The following is a 17,186-nucleotide window of genomic DNA, read 5'->3' as shown; positions in this document are numbered from 1 at the left end:
TGCACCTCAATTCACAGCTGTTGACAAGTAGGAGCAGCGATGGGATAACTTACCTCTCTTCGGGATGCTCTTCCACACCTTTCACTCCAAATACACGGCAGCTGTTAGACCTCCTCGCTGCCATGACTATTCTTCTGCAGGTCTGTCAGCTGATGCTGCTCTATCCCCAGCACATCTCTGCGGATGGTTGTATCTACCTGAAATTCCCACCTCCTCCCAAATACAGAGAAGATGTCCATGTCCTTTGCAACCTGTGACCACAAAACCCAGGGGATATTCCCATTCCTGTCTTACAGAGAGAAGTCTAAATCTCAGAGGGAAAACCACCTCTTTAGGGACACAGAGATCATCACGGGCACAGTCACGAAGAGCCCACAAAGTCTACCTCGTACTTCAGAACTGCCCATTTCTGTGGCATTTTTGGGTTACTTCCCACGTCTGGTCAGAACTTTGTTGACCAAATGCCATAAGGACCAACGTGGAGCCTGCTGAATGGTTTTTAGAGGAGATAAGGGATGCTGATCTCACACAGTTCAAGTGAAGCAGATACCTTGATTCCTCCCCAGGAGTGGTTAGACAGGAAGTCCACAGGGCTCGTGGCTCTCGGCTGTGCTGGGTATCTTAGGAGGAAATCCAGTTCTGCTGCATTGATTTCTTTGCTCATCAGAAGTATCTGTAATTGCAAACAAGACATCAGTGAGCAGCCAGGACACCGGGCAGCAAGATACTCTAACAGATTATTTACTTGACTCAAATGTGTGGCTAAAAAGTCCACAGCACCCCATGTTGGAGGGGTGTGATGGAACATACCATGCAGGTGCTTTGGGGCTTCCCAAAAGAGGACCAGGAATGAGTGTGGACATTGGCCCTGGTCCTGCTGGCCACACCAGTGCTGGGACAAGCCAGGATGCCGTTAGCCTTCTTGGCCACCTGGGCACACTGCTGGCTCCTCTTTAGCTGCTGGTGACCAACACCCCCAGGGCCTTTTCCCCAAGCAGTTTCCAGCCGCTCTGCCCCAGCCTGGAGCCTTGCACAGGGGGATGGCGTGACCCACATACATATGTACACATGTATTTATTTTCCCTTTCACACAAAGCATTTTGTCGTGTAGAATTAAAAAAAACCCACGGCAATCCCAGGGTCGAGGTTAAGTTGCCCTGCACGGGGTTTCAGCGTTCCAGTGTCAGGGCATTTACACACTAACTCCACAACAGCATGCCAAGCACTATCTATTGATTGAATCTGATTTCGGCACAGGGATATACAAGGGTCTCCTTGCTCTGATCATAGACTAGAAAGTATGCTAATATACAAGAAAAAAAGACAGTGGCTCTGCAGCTAGCATTTCATTTGGATAAAACCAGTAAGACCAGTTTGCTTTGCCTTTTTTTTTTTCAGGTCCTGCAAGCATGTATTACTCTCTCAAACAACCATTTGTCAGCCTAATGCAAATCAAACACAAGCATCTGTGACTGTTATCAGCAAGAGAGGCAGAGGAGGAAATCAGTTCCCCAGACGCTGTATTTGCTGCCCTGGTGCTGAAGGCCACGGCTGGACAGTGTGAGCTTTCCCTGCACGCCGCTATCTGCCCGCAAAAGAAATCACTGCATACAAATGGCATGAAATGGGGATGTTTACCTGGAAGGTAACTTGAGCAGTGTAGGTCAATTTATCACATTCAAAGAGCCCCCGGGTTGTGTACTGGAACACGGAGAAGGTGATGCTGTCGATGAGGTTCAGCACACGCACGGCCAGGCTCTCGTCTGGAGGTGCCCTCTCGATGGCTTTCTGAAACACGATGCTGAACGCCTACAGGGGGAGACACAGGGGGACACTGGTGGGTTCTAGACACTCTTTGCATGCTCCTGGGTATCACCCAAAGTGTTGTAATAAGCAAAGCCAACTCAGAGAGCGTATTTGGGGTCACAATCAAAGCATTCCCAACTGCCCGGCAGCTCCAGGAGGAAGAGGACCAGAGGCAGAGGACCAGAGCCTGTGTCTGCCTTCAGCTGCTTTTTCAGGAACACACAGGCCCAGCGATGAGGACGTTCCCTGTGACATTGCACTCTCTGGGCTTGAGGAAGTAGTGCAGAGACAGGCTGATGGAATTAAGACGCAACGGATAGAGGAAACATTTCCCTGACCCGAGGTGTTCTCCCACAGGGGTTACACATATCCTCCTCCTCTGCAGATGTTGAGCCAAAAGACGGTGGCGTTCCCAGAGGGAAGCACAGCGCCCATGTCACAAATGCTCCAAGTTAGAAACAAACAATTCCTCTGAGTACAAAAAAAAAAGTCCCATGAGTGTTTTCAGCAAAGGACTAGATGAGAGGGCAGGTGGGACTTCATCCTGTGGCGGTGGGATTAACCGGTGAGTAAAGTCCCTCAGGGAAGGGTGCGTACATCGAGAATGATGCTCTTATATAAGATCCTAACGACTCTTGTAACAACGTTTCTGATCTAAATAGGAAAAGACAGAAAACTTCCAGAGCTATCGGCAAAAAACCCATTAGCAAATTATCAAACACAACGGGAAAAGGAAAATAATTAAAAAAAAAAGCCTAAATCCTGCTTAGTGATGCAACCGTTCCGTACACCGAGAGCCAGCCACCAGGAGATAACCCAGCCAATACCAATTAACGGCACCAACTGGACGGGGCACGACTGTGCTGGCAGCATTATTTTTAGGGTTCTACAAGAAGAAAAATGGTGCCTCAACAAATTAGAGGAACATCGATAGCTCCTGCATTATTAAAGAACTGCAGAAAGCATCTGCCTGCTTAACATTTCCTTCAGTTGTGTTGAAACACGCTGCAGAGTCACATAGAAATCTGGAGTGTCCCGGTTTACAACGGCCTTCTAGCTGTGTGGGGAGTATTATAAATTCATCTCTGTGCATCTCTGCACAATGCTTTATGATCTGTCATCAACATGTATTAGATAAAAGCATTTCACCTCATAATTTTCTATGGATTTATACACAGCGCTAATGGTAACTGGAAAACGTAAAATAAACGAAATCCAGAAGATGCAGATGAAAGGTGAAACCTCAGGAACTGCTGTATCTGTTATGGACGAGTAAGGAATGAACCTCTCCAAAGGCACCGTGGTACAAAAGATGTTCTGTACATTTGCCTGGTAACATTATTTCAACATACAAGTTGTAGACATCCATGTTTGTGGATGAGGCTCAAAATACAGTATTCTCTCCTCAGATCCTTTCTCCAGGTCACTTGGCAAGGCAAGAAATTGTTTGGAAGATGTCCCAGACTAGGATGCCATCTCTATCCCCCAATGATATCCTCCTGAGAGGATCCTTTATCCTCCTGAGATAAAAAAAAAAAAGGTCTTCCATTTATTAAAACATTAAAACCAGAACTCTTCAATAAACACCCCAGAAGGCCCTGGGGTTTCTACTGGCCAGACCTGTTGAATCTACTCTGTCAAGGCAAGGGATTGTCTGCATCTTCATCTTCACTGCAGCAGGTCCTTAGAGGCTGCTCAGGGACCACAAATTCCCCAGTGTCTTGGGCAGCACATGCAGAGCACAGGAAGAGGGGACCCCTGCCTCGGCAGCTTCAAAGACAGAGGAGATGGCTTGAAAGGAACCCCACTGCCTCCCAGGCAGGGAACAGAAAACAACTGATGCCCAAATAGGAAGCAAAGGCATGATCTATGAATTACTACTGGTCAGATATTTCCTTCCAAAGATCTGGCTCCTCCACTGTGGCAAGTGGAGCCTGCGTTTATTCACAGCTGCCGCAAAGAGAAGTGCTGCTGCCTCACACATAGTCAAGAAACTTGGAAAACATGGTGGTGCTTTCATTCTCACAGAGGCTTTCCACTGGGTTCTTCTGCCACATGGCAAGCGGGCTGTACAATTACACTGAACCCAACCTGCCACGTTGGAAATGTTCTCCAGGTGTTCTGGAGAGAACAGCTCCCGATGGGAATGTTCTCCAAAGCAGAGACATCATTCCTAGCTCACCACATAACATGCTCATGTACCACAGAGCTGCACTTGCCATGCAGGGACAGGTCATCTGTTTGGACACAGAAAAGCAGCAAGGCCTTTGGAGCACACACCCTTTAGTATGTCCCTTCTACATTTATTTTAGGAGCACAAGGCAAGGACTTGTCCATAAAACCAAATCAGCAGAACAGTTTAGGTGAGATCTGGGGGTTCAACTGTCCCCAGGAGGCCCAAGATGATGACTTTGAACTTCAGTAAGAGAGAGTAGCAGCAGCACAGCATCCTCAAGGGGACAGTACCTTCAGAGAGAATTGGTACATGGGATGGATGGCATGGAGGTCGTTCATGGTGAAGTAGAGCAGAGAGGCCCGCGTGGCAGCAGGCCTGTAGTGCTCCCTGGCCTCGTTAATCTTGGTTTCTGTCACCTTAGACTCCTGAACCTGGGAGGAAAACACAGAACACAATTACTGTGAAAACATCTTTGTGACTCGAGTATTCAGCCCAGTGGAGGGTTGATGTCTGCCACACACACAGAGATGTCAGGCCAAGCAGTGGACAACCCACACACGACCGCTGCAGGGAGCAGCCTCTTCCCCCATGCCATGGCACAGCCAGACTTGAGCCACCCACTCCCAGCATCCCCCTCCTCTGGCATATTCCCCACTGGACTGCACTTACCACCCCCTTGACCAATCCTGTTCTCCTGAGCCCCCTCCTGGTTTCTCAGCAGGGTCCCTGCTCTTCACTAACCTGAATTGTTTTTCTCATCAATGAGTTTCTCCTGCTAATTGCCTCCCTCCCATGCAAGTCTTTAATAACCCAGGGCTGAATAGCCTCAGTGCTGCTCTCCAGGCAGCTTCTCCCAAGACTGAGAAGTGCTGGTTCATGGTGCCGTTGGTTGCCTGTCCTCAGCAGCGTTTAACGCGCCCCTACCTCACTGGCCAGGTGTCTGCATAGCTGCTGTGACGGATACGGTGAAAATCCTCTTGGCAGATACATCACCCCATTATCGTTTCAGTCATGTTCGTGCTTTCACTCCACTTCAGCAGTGTAAAGAGGCATCCTTCAGCCTCCCAGGGATTATTTTAGGCTCTGATTATGTGCAGCCAGAAGTGTCTTGCAACACAGCCATGTGCTACCGAGCCAGTGCTGATCCAGCTCAGCCAACACGCGATGGGGATATGGCAGGAAAGGGCTCAGCACACGCTGTACAAGGCAGCAGGGCACGACACAGCTCCCATGGAAACGCACACCACAGGGTCTCCCTCTGCCATGACCTGAACTGGTGTGAACACATCTGGATGGGGCACATCGAGCCTTCCCAACGAAGCACAGACTGAGATTTAATCTGTGGTGTTCAACCCCCACATGCGGGGGTCTGTGGGATTAGCCTGTTGGCTCATCCCCATGAGCAGTAAGGGACGGTACTATCTGAGCCCCCAAAGAGCAGCTTCAACATCTGCTGCAGGAATGAGCCTCCGCATGGGCCATGAATCATCTGTCCACATCAGACGAGTTCTCCCTTCTGGCAGCACCCATGTCCTCCACTGACTATAAAGGGAGCCCAGAGTCTAGCTTAGACTTAGACAAATAACTTTTACCTATCTCATCCCCAAAACAATGTACCTAGTAAAATAAAAGCCAGAGGTGGGGAAGACTGATCCTTTCCATAAACAGAGTAGGCAAGATTTCCACAGGAAGGCAAATATTGGCTGAACATTCTTCTCTGGGTAGACAGACCAAGAACAGAGTAAGAGTTGACTTGAGAAGCAGACCCCCAACGGGACCCTGAGACAGCTTTCCATGGGGGTACTAAACTCAGGTGCAAACTCTACAACTCATCCCTGTTACCACAGAGCTGGCAGTGACCAGTTCTACAACCACAACTTGTTTAGAAATTGAAGCATTTCAAGAGCGCCTACTGCAAGAAGGAGATACCAAGCTTGCCAGGTCAAAACACCCCTTCAACATCCCTTTAGGGATGCATGTGATGGACCATGAATGGCTAGCAGAAATCACTTCAATTTTTCATGTGGAAGATCACTTAGTCCTTGGTTGCTGGGGCTACAGCGCTGGGAAGTGAGAGGCAGCTCCAGCCTGACCCCAGCACATGGGTAACATCCCCAGGCAGCATGGGCCAGTGGGCTGGAGGGGGAGAAGTGAGGGCTGTGCAGATGGGAGGAAAGTGGCTGAGGAGACGTATCGCAATCCTGGCATGACAATCACACTCCTCAAGTTCCTTCAGTGGCAGGGGAAACCATGGTGCTTCCACGTACCTCCACCTAGCCAGCAGGGTGAACGAGAAAGGTGGCACTGCTGACCCTGTGCAGCTAATACAAACGCTGACTCATCCTCTAAGGAACGGAAGGGTGTGAAATACCCAAGGTTTTGTAGATTTACTTGAGATTGCAAACTCAAGAGATTCCAGTCCCTGGCCACTACTAAAATCCATCTTAACTGAGGAAGTGTGATGTATTCGGAATTACGCTGGAACAGTTCAAAGCTGCCTCGATACAGTGTGTAAATTTTATTGTCTTTACATCAGACACTGACATTTTCTCTTGGTTTTAAATGGGTCATTTAACATACAAAAGCTCCAAAGAACTAAATGGCCTGAAACTGTCCAGAGCGGAGAGCACTTCAATTCGTACCACCCTCTACTCAGCAGAAGGGGCAGAGATGGGCAGAGTAAAGAAGTTACATCCCATCCAGAAATCCTTAAAGAGAACACCACACACATGCTCTTATCTAGGCTATCGCCGTCTTTGTACCTTCTCTTCAATCTCTGCAGCTGTCTGTTTAGTGATCTCCAAGTTCTCCACCAATGCTGTGTCTTCCAGGAAGTTCCCAGATGCTGATGACAGCCGAGAGAGCAAGTTGTCCTCTAACGTTTTCAAGGTAATTTTGAATCCATTCTGTTGCTTCGTGAGATCCGACTGCAAATAACAAATTCAGAAAGTTTTAGCCACAAGACACTCAGTCAAAAGTAAGGATTAACCACCTTTACACGGGAACAGGCTCCTAACTGACGATTGCCACAATCCAATATCGCTGACTCGTGCTCTCTGGAACTCCTGGGTGTGGGCAGAGCTCTGGGGATCGCTATATTCAACCAGCCATCAACTCTGAGGAACCTTGAACAGCACAGAAAGCACCAGGAGAACTGAGCCCTTTCACTAGGAATGTATTTAAACACTGAAAATGAAGCGGGAGGAAAAGACCTTCATCCCCATCTCAAACATGAATCCTGCATCTCATCCTAGAAGGATCTATTCGTTGTGCCCAAGTCATCCCGGATAGCCACTGCTGCTTCTCCTCCCTCCTGGTGAACCTCTGCGCCTGCCACTACACACCAACACCAGTCACACCAGCAATGAAGACCACAGGGTTCAAACCCAATGACAAGAACAACAGCAAGGGCACTTGGGTCCAGAGATGAGCAGAACTCACCTCAGGCTCAGAACTGAGGACAAAGCCACAGCCTCACTCGACTGCTGCCCCCATGTGTGTTCTGGCTGCAGGATCTCACTGGGACCAGTGGCGCGCTGTGCTAGAGGCTGTAGGTGCAAAGACAAAGTGCCCCTGCCAAAGGATTTGCAAACTCAATGCAAGGGCGGCCAAGCAGATACAGACCAGTAACAACCATTTTGCTGCAAGGGCAGATCTTCCGAATTACAGCACAAATTCTTCCACTTTCTGTGAAATGCAACCCCCCCTCCCCGTTCTCCCCAGAGACTCGTTCCACTCCCCTCTCTTCTGCAGAAACACCAGTCATTAACGCTGTTCACAGTGGAAACAAAGACCCTCATCTGACTCCTTTCTGAACTGATCCTCCAGAACAGGTTTTCTCCCCTGAAATGTGATTGCTCTATTCTATGTGTTTGCTCGGGGTAACGGCGCCTTTGCTGGATTTCAGGTGGATTGTGTTATTCCACTGTATGGTCCTATCGTGAACACCTATTTTTGGCATTATCACAGAGAACACCCTGTGTGTCTCATTTGGACACTGTTAAGATAGAAGCCTGGAGACTATTCTCTACATAAATGTAGCCAATCGCTAACACCGTGGTACATAAAAAACCACTGTGTGACACAGGGGTTTAACTCCTCAGATTGTATTTAAGTGACACAACCAAAAAACACAAGTAACTTGCAAAAGAGAGAAGGGCAACGAAGCTGGTGAAGGGCCTAGAGAACAAGTCTTACGAGGAGCGGCTGAGGGACCTGGGGTTGTTTAGCCTGGAGAAGAGGAGGCTCAGGGGAGACCTTCTTGCTCTCTACAACTACCAGAAAGGAGGCTGCAATGGCGGGGGTGGGGTGTTGTTTCTTCTCCCATGTAACAAGTGACAGGACTGGAGGAAATGGCCTCAAGTTGTGCCGGGGGAAGTTTAGGTTGGATAGTAAGAAAAATTTCTTCACCAAAAGGGTTGTGAAGCATTGGAACAGGCTGCCCAGGGTAGTGGTGGAGACCCCATCCCTGGAGGGGTTTAACAGATGTGTAGATGTGGTGTTTAGGGTCCCTGGCAGTGCAGGGTGAACGATTGGACTCGATGATCTCTTCCAACCAGATGATTCTGGGATTCTGTAGCCCTGCAAAAAATCGCCAGCTCCACCACACAGCAGATGTGCATGTGGAACCGAGACAAGTTCTGGCCTGTGACCACTGGCACATGAAAGACTCAGCAGCATAAGCCAAGTGGTTTAATGCTCCAAAGGTAGGTTTTGGAAAAGATACCCACACCTTCCAACCACCTAGGGGGTCTGATAGAGCTCCAGAAATGGGAAATGTGACCCCATGGCTCTTCCAATCCCACACCCCATAAGGGAGGCAGCGGTGTTGGCTCTGTTTTCAGGCAGATGAACTAACTCCTCCATTAATAAGTCATCTCTCAATATCTGGGCTGAGAATTCCTATCCTTGCTGCACACGTGCTCGTTCCCTGTTAATGCCAGCCCAAGCGCTGGGCAGAGCGTGCGCTGAAGCGCGTCGGCTGTTGGTATTTCGGCTTTAAATGGCTGCTCCTAAAGGCCTGTTCTGTAGGAGTCACTCACCAGCCTTTGCCCAGGGTGGTAAATACTTTACAAGACTTGAAACAGAAAACTAACACTGCTAATTTTGTGCGTTCCCGCCATTCGAGCATAGCACCCCTTGGAAAACGACATTTTGCAGCTGTTAGTCCAGACCACGGACCATAAGCCCTGGGGTTATTAATGAGGATGTGTGTGATTTTTGCTCCAATAGCTCGCAATCACGGCGTGGTTTCTGACGCCCACCCTTGCAGCGCGTGCAGTGCTGTGGTCCCCACAACAGCTGGCGTCTGTTGCAGTTGTCTCCTGCCTCCACTTTCAGCAGCAGCAAGGTCACCAGTTCTTCTCTCTGCAGCGCAGCTCGTTAGCTGTTCTTTCACAGTTCATTTATAATGGTGCTTCTTCTGGGAAATGGGTTACTCTGAGCGCCTTCGAAATTTCATTCCATGGAAAACAAAGAAGTTCATCAGTTCTACAGGCCAGTGTCACAGGATTCACCACCAACTCCCTTCTAGCTCAGCCACGGCAGCCACCTCCTCTCCTTGTCCTTTCTGCTCGCTTTATTGGATTAGTTTAATGTCATAAAGCAAAGGAGAAAAAAAATCCCCGTATTTTCTGTCCACTCCTGCAGAGCACCTTCTTCCCTGTAGAAGACCCACAACGTTGTCCATCACAGACTAGATGTGCAGGGACTTTCACACACTGTAGCTATGGAATCGGCAAGGCAGGACCCTAACTCATGGCTTATCCACCCATGGCTTGGGACACAGCTGCCAAAATACTCTTCCTAAGGCTGTTCTCAGCACTAGCACTAAACAGACAATGAATTTGAGGCAAACACTGCTTGAGACACTTCAGTCCAAACTGAAGCCTGGTGAAGGTGGGAGATACTTGAAACCAGCTCTGGTAAGACCACGTGGGCCACAGGCAGCACCACCAGCACATGGACCACAGTCATCCTTGCAAAAGGAAAATGCAAATGAGACTAATTAAAGACCAGAGGGTTTGTAATGACAAAAGAGAGAAGGTCTCAGAACTTGGCTTTGCTTGCCTTGGTCTAAACTGGATTCAGCTTCTCTCTGATGGTCTCGCACCAAGGTGACCTCTGCCCTAACCTGGCTTAGCCTGGGTTTAATCCGCAGTCAGAGCAAGGAGCTATTCTGGACAGACTGATCTGTCTCTAGAACCAAAAGATGGTGGGGAATTCAGCGATTCAAATCTGAGTCTTGAAGGAGCATCCCCAGCTATCAAACAGCCCAAGAGGGTTTTTTGACATCAGCAAACAGGTGAGGGGCAGAAAGTACCAAGCCCGTGGCCAGCAGGAGCCCACAGCCATCACCAAACCCCCTCACCACGGCTAAGGAGTGAGCCTCTGCTTTTATCCCAGCTGGGAGGAGATTTTTTTTTGACTGACTGTTCCCCATCCAGCAGAACATCCCGAACACCAGGCTGGTTTTCTCCTCCCTGGTGTCTGCTGGGCAGCAGAACCACAGCAGGAGGTAAGTAGGTGAGAGGGAGAGGAGAGGGAGTGGGCTCTGGTGGTATCTTGCTGAGGTCATTTGGAGAAAAAGGTCTTAAATATTCCTAAAGGAAAAGAAAATCACATCCCACACTGTATTTGCTTCACACTTTCTGAAACGAGACTATAGCCCCACATCCCCCACAGCCACCGGCACAGCTGACACCCAGGGATGCCCTTCCCCAGTCCTATGCCCAACCGCCTTCCTCCGCAACACACACCCTGAAGAAGCAGGGACTTCAACGGGCAGATCCCTAATTCCCACCGCTTTCACCACGTCCCACCACACGGCTCTTTCCCAGCATGGGGGGCAGCGCTGCCTCTTTGCAGGCACTCGTTTTCAGAGCCTCGTCGTGGGTTTGTTGACTGCCCATGACACTGTGTTTGTCTTTCTTACTGTTCACAGCAAAGAGGAACTGAAAGGAAGCGAGAGGAACCATCCTCAACGCAACAGCAGTGAACGACACCGTGACACTAATCGCGGTCACCCCCCAACCCCGTCAGTGCCAATCAGCAAAGCGGCTCTTTGCAGCATTTAAAACCGGTGCTAAGCGTGTGCGAGAGGCACCGCATCACGAGGCTTTGGGTCCCTGATGGTCCCAGCGAGCCGTGGCTCACACATTAAATCACTCTGGTATGGATTTTTGATGCCATCTTTTGGCTCGTTAGCACACGAGCCCGGTCAAAACTGAAAGCGTCATTAAGGCTGCACGGTTAACGTGCTTCAGACCCTCATTAGATGAAAAGATTATCACGACACCGGCTTGGCCGGTGCAGAAAAGTCACCCCCACTCTCAGAGAATATTTGGTGTTGTACACTCGTTACAACTCGTTACGCTCAACGTGCCACAAGAAGAAAAGGATTTTCTTTTAAAAACTACCATGAAACTGAAGCCGTATTAAGAGAGAGACTGTTTCAGCCTCTCACAAACAAGTGGGAGGAAGAGGCAGAACAGAGGAATTTCATTACTAGCCTCAATATTTACAGTGGAAATCTTATACCGTAAATGCCTCAAATTAAGTGAGATTAATCCTACCTCCAAAATTAAAGCTGTGAAGTCCAGCAAAACCTGATATAATGCGAATCTCAGCTTCCATTTCCAACAGGAATAGGAAAAGAAAGAGATTCTTACCCCAATTTGGGGAGAAAATATTTGAAATTGCAGTTTAATGTTCCCAAAATACCAAGAAAACAGAAGACTGAAGAAAAAAAATTCCTCCAAGTTTGTCATTGGAGAGAAATCACCCGATTTTATGACAAGCTCAGCAACCTCTGCAGCCTTGCACACGAAATGCTATTTGTTTCAGATGACAACAATAATAATAGCTTTATTAATGCTATTAATGTTACTATTACTATTTATACCTTCTCCCAGTATAAACTCGCAGCTACCGACCTTAAGCTCTTCCAAGTCAGGCCTCTCCGTGTTGACCACCGCCGCGAGCAGCTGGTCCTCCAGGCCGTCCCGCGTGACGGTGAAGTTGATGAGGGTGCACTGTGCCTGTAGCTCGGGTGGGAAATGGGGGTTCGCCAGCTTCGTGTGGAGGATGAGCCGGAAAGCAGGGTTGAAGTCACACTCCTTGTCCCCGATCTTAATGTACCTGAAATCAGAGCAACGGGAGCATGAGGGCACGTCTCTTCCAGGCTGCTTCACCCAAAGGATGGTGGTATCGGTCAGTAGCATCTACCAGTAGCGTGAGGACTTGCGCTCCTCACACAGAAATCACTGTTAAAGTGAAAAATACTTAAAATTGGACACACCCAAGTCACTTCTGATTTCAGATAAAACCCCCAGACTGTTGCCCCTGAGTTTTGGATCCTGTTTGAGAAGGCTTATGATTTCCAGCAGCAGGATTGGCCAGTTCAACCATGAACCCTCCTTGCGTGGTACAGAAGCTGTATTCTACCTCATGCTGGAGTTACGTGGAGGAAAAGTTGTTTAGCACTGAGAGTTTTATTACTGCTCGGTCTCTTGGGTCAGATCAGGTCAATTCTGTGGTCGCACTGAGCTGGAGCAGTGAAGCCAGATTAGGAGAGTGGCTGGTTGCCATTCCTGGGAGGTAACATCACTCAGGAAAACCCAACCTTCTCCTGTTCTGCATCTCTGAAATAAAGTCTAAAATTTACAGAGACCCCAGGAATCAACAGACTTTGAACCCCAGTTTAACAAAGTCCATGGAACCAGAGGTAAAGAAACTGGAAAAATGCTTTCAGGGATGCAGTCCCTTCTTGGGCTCAACTTCACTCCCAAATCTCTACCTCCTCCCCGCCAGCAGCGCAGGGGGATGGGGAATGGGGGTTGTGGTCTGTTCATCTCATGTCTCTGCTGCTCCTTTCTCCTCACACTCCTTCCCATCCACGGGGGACGGTCCTCCATGAACTTCTCCAACGTGAGTCCTTCCAACAGGCTGCAGTTCTTCATAAACTGCTCCAGCGTGGATCCCTTCCAGGGGTGCAGTCCTTCAGGAACAGACTGCTCCAGCTTGGAGCTGCTGCCAAGCAGCTTAGTGCACAAGTCCTGCCAGCAAACTTGCACCACCGTGGGCTCCTCTCTCCACGGGTCCCCCAGTCCTGCCAGGAGCCTGGTCCAGCGCAGGCCTTCCATGGGGTCACAGCCTCTTTCTGGCATCCACCTGCTCTAGCGTGGGATCCTCCACTCACCGCAGGTGGATCTGCTCTACCACGGACCTCCATGTGCTGCCTCACCATGGTCTTCACCACGAGGAATCTCTACCCTGGCACCTGGAGCACCTCCTCTCTCTCCTTCTTCACTGACCTCAGTGTCTGCAGCATTGATTCTTTCACATATTCTCATTCCTCTCGTTGGCTACAGCTGCCCAGTTGTGCAGCAACTTTTTCCTTTCTTAAATACGTTACCCCAGAGGCGCTGCCACCATCGCTGATGGGCTCAGCCTTGGCCAGTGGCAAGTCCCTCTTGGAGCCAGCTGGCACTGGCTGTGTTGGACGTAGGGGAAGCTTCCAGCAGCTTCTCCCAGAAGCCACCCCAGTAGCCGCCACGTTACCAAAACCTGGCTATGCAAACCCCGTACAACGAGGCTTTATTTGTTGCCATTATTTGAGCACACACTAAAAATGTGCTTATTGTACTTCACTTACAGAAAGAAGAAAACAGTGAACTTCGCTTGCTGCTCCTCTCGCTGACCTCCTCTTGGCTGGAGAGTGACAAGCAGCTGCCATGAAGAACTTGACCTCGTTAAGAAACACTTATATATTCTTAATGCTTAAACCCGTAGCTGTATTCCTAAGCCGTGTGCCGTGTTTGTTAGAATTCAAGGTTATTTTCTCCTCACAACAGCAATAGCTATTCCGGTAATAATTCAGTGTCAGGACAGCCAATTACAGACACCAAGGTCAGCACACAAAGGCAGAATTACAGGACTCTCTTTTACATGAGGTTTGAATGACACTGCCCAGTAAAATGAAAAACTTGGGTTTGTTTCAAAGCCATCCTGTGCCTGAATTACCTGTGATTGCCAGAGTTAAAATGCTGTCACTTCTGAAGGCAGGATGTTGGTACTGCTTAGATGAGCACCCACCATCCGAGGTCAGGAACAGAAAAGCACAACAGAACAAAGAGCCCCTTCACATGTGCCATTGACCCTCACCAAACCTCACCTTCCTTTCTTGATTGTTTCTCGCCCTAGTAATGGCCCCAAAACCGGATCCACGGATTCCTCCAGGTTTTCAATCAAAACCAGTTCTCCTGCAGCCAGGGCTCGTTCCATCGTGTCCAAGTACCTGTGGGAAACAGCACTGGTACCTGCCACAGCAAGGCTGGTTGTGCTGCCTTGCAGCAGGGAGGAGGTGAGGGGGACAGAGGGGGTGCTCCACGCTGCCATGGCAGCCACAGGCACACGCCAGCAGCTGAGAGAGAGGAAGAGGCATAAAATGATATCAACATTTGGTGCAGGAAGTGGCACTGGCAGTCTTGGCTGTCCAACAGAGAATCAGGTCTTGGACCTCCCAAGGGCAAGCAATAAGAACTGGGTCGTCGCCTTCTCTGAGAAAAGAGCATGGGCAGCAGTGACAAAGAGGGGACAGCTTGGAGATTTAGCTCAATGCAGGGGTGTTGTGGTGAGAACCTCCCGGCTGGTGCCAGCGTGGGAGGCAAGTTAGCCCCACTGGTCTTCTGGGCATGGTGACCCTCATGGCAGCTTCACCCTCTGTGCCCAGGCCCTCTCTCATCTTCCAAGGTCTAAGAAGCCCTACTCACCCTCCTGGGTGAAACTGAGTCAGGACAGGACACAAGGAGAGCTGGATGGAGGATACCATAGTCCTACCCATGGCCCAGCCTCCAGCACAGCTCCCTCCACTCTCACTTTCAGAGGAGTTTCTATGGAAACCGATCCAAGCACTAGACAGACCCTCAGTTTAATGCGAACTCTCTGTCATTTGGGTAATGAAGCAGCAGCTAATGCACAGAGACAGCTGGGGGTTCTCCTCAAGGTAACTGGCTCCGGCGGCTGCAGTTAAATACACGCTGCTCATGCAATACGTCAGGCAGATACGCGTTAGGAGGTGTTACTCTGTGAGCAGCTGATGTTTACCCCTTCTGCCCGATGCGGATCACCCGCAGCTCTTCGCCGTGCTTGGCTTTGATCCACTTAATCCCCTGCAGTTGGGGGTCCACCATGAGGGGCCAGCGCTCGCAGCTGGTGAGGATGGTGGCGTTCTCGGTGGACATGCGGTCGGCCGGCAGGCCCTCGTTCTGCCAAGCCGCTACGTCGGCATCGTCCGTCAGCATGGTCAGAGGGTCGAGGGATGGAGTGACAGGGATCGGCACCTGGGAAGAGAGGAGAAATGCTCCTCAGTGTGTCAGCAAAAAGCAGCGAGTGCGACTTACAACATATTCTAGACGTGAGCACGGAAAATATTTCAAGAAAAATCAGATTAAGAACCAGTAAGTCCTATTTATCGGTGGTTTCCCATTGTAGAGCAGAGTTCTGGTCCAGCATTAAGTGTTTCCCAATCCTTTTGTGAATGAACACAAGCAACCCAAAGGTTTTAGCCTGCGGAGCACGAAGCACCCTGAAAGGCCCCAGCCTGGCCACGCAGGCTCAGGTCACAGACTCACAGAATCATCTGGTTGGGAAAGACCTTTGAGATCAGTGAGTCCAACCATTCACCTGCACTGTCAGGGTCCCTCAGCACCACCTCAACAGGTCTGTTAAACCCCTCCAGGGACGGGGACACCACCACCTCCCTGGGCAGCCTGGGCCAGTGCTTTGTCCTGCACCAGCTCTCCGGGTTGACGGCTTGGAAGAACATCATGGACACGCTGGTAAGCCCTGCTGTTGTGTTGCAAACCAGCACGAGCAGGTCCAGGAACACTTCTGTGACAGGGGAGGCCATTTCTGAGTGTGACAACTGTTAAGTTTTCTGTGCCAGTTATCTGAGCAGAATGGGCTTTAAGCTTCCCGCAGAAATACAGGCAATTCCTTGAAATGTCCAGGCACAGAGTCAGGTCATTACTGGCACAATATTGCCTTTCTTAACGAAATTTTTGGTTTAGTATTACAAAATGCAGGATGAAGTTTTTCCTCTCTCATCCTAAGGAACTTGCTGATTTTCTCAGCTCTTTGATCTGGGCATCACCACCCCGTAGTACTCCTATTTAAAAGCTTCTTGGCATTTCACCAGTTACTGCAACAATGTGCAGAAGACCGAGCACTTGCATTTACTGATGTAGGAGAGGACCTCTTAAAAACTGGTAAAATGTTAAGCAGGTTTGAAGCACAAGTCTTTATCAGCAGGCCACGGGTAAAACCAGCTGAGAGCCATGGCCAGCACGAAGGGAGCTGGTGGCCAGCACGAAGAACCAGCCGGAGTTTCTCCCAGCCTACTGGAGAGCAGGCAGTGAGCATTGCCTGCTGCAAGCTGCTCCTTCTCCAGACCACTTCCCTCCTTCTAAGCCAACCCTGACAACTGGGTGAAACCACACGGCACTAGTACTGGGCTCCATGTTTGAGTTGCTGCATTGGGATCTTCCTCTGTACATAGAGGAACCGGACCCTTGCACGGAGCAAGGTCACCCCCATGTTTTCCCCAGAGAGGAGTAAATCAAGTGGGTCCAGATCCTTCTCCTCAGTCAAACTCAGTGGGGACACAGGGTGCCCCTCACTTGGGGGATCCCCTGTGGGTATCAGAATTTATGGCCATGTGAATTCCAGTAACATCAGCTTTTCAGAGAACTCAGGGCTTACTTTTAGCTGGTGCAAATAGGGCTTCCAGATTCCTTCCAGGAGGTCTTGACGGTATTTCTTGGTGAAGTAGCCCAGGTAGGAGACAAAGGCTGTAATCAGCAAGACATCTCCACACAAGGTGCTCTGTTGCTGTTTGAAGTCCTTCAGGGCTTCAGCCCATCTCACATTCTCAGAGACGAGTCCCCCAACCTACAATTTTCCGAGACAAATGGATCATTACAGTGGTTCATTAAGCAACACCTCAGGATCTGGCCACCGCCATACCTTGTTCCTGACGTCAACTGTCATTTGCGGAAGTTTAAAACCTGGGGATGGGATATTGAAGGGTTACTTTGCTAAGCCCCCCGTTCCACTCGGTGAAAGGCTGGTCCTGCAGCCAAACCTCAGCTGGCTGCTCCAAGACTCCTCTAAATCATCACGGGAGGATCCATCACCTCCCCAG

The 17,186-nt window shown here is 49.7% G+C and overlaps 1 protein-coding gene across 1 annotated transcript in view; it reads right to left on the bottom strand.

Annotated features, from left to right (window-relative positions):
- Positions 1-17,186, bottom strand: part of DNAH9 (dynein, axonemal, heavy chain 9) — a gene marked incomplete at its 5' end in the record, with an annotated part of 172,531 nt that overhangs the window by 59,010 nt on the left and 96,335 nt on the right. Inside the window, 8 exons of the mRNA XM_010138359.1 lie at positions 551-673; positions 1,639-1,809; positions 4,273-4,413; positions 6,745-6,909; positions 11,917-12,121; positions 14,157-14,279; positions 15,089-15,324; positions 16,745-16,933. Coding sequence (XP_010136661.1) covers positions 551-673; positions 1,639-1,809; positions 4,273-4,413; positions 6,745-6,909; positions 11,917-12,121; positions 14,157-14,279; positions 15,089-15,324; positions 16,745-16,933 — 1,353 coding nt within the window. The remainder of the gene's footprint in view (positions 1-550; positions 674-1,638; positions 1,810-4,272; positions 4,414-6,744; positions 6,910-11,916; positions 12,122-14,156; positions 14,280-15,088; positions 15,325-16,744; positions 16,934-17,186) is intronic.

Source organism: Buceros rhinoceros, unplaced genomic scaffold (genome assembly GCF_000710305.1).
Source record: "Buceros rhinoceros silvestris isolate BGI_N320 unplaced genomic scaffold, ASM71030v1 scaffold2266, whole genome shotgun sequence".
Lineage (NCBI taxonomy): Eukaryota > Metazoa > Chordata > Aves > Bucerotiformes > Bucerotidae > Buceros > Buceros rhinoceros.
Note: the sequence above shows the minus strand (reverse complement) of the source record. Positions and strands in the feature narration are given on the sequence as shown.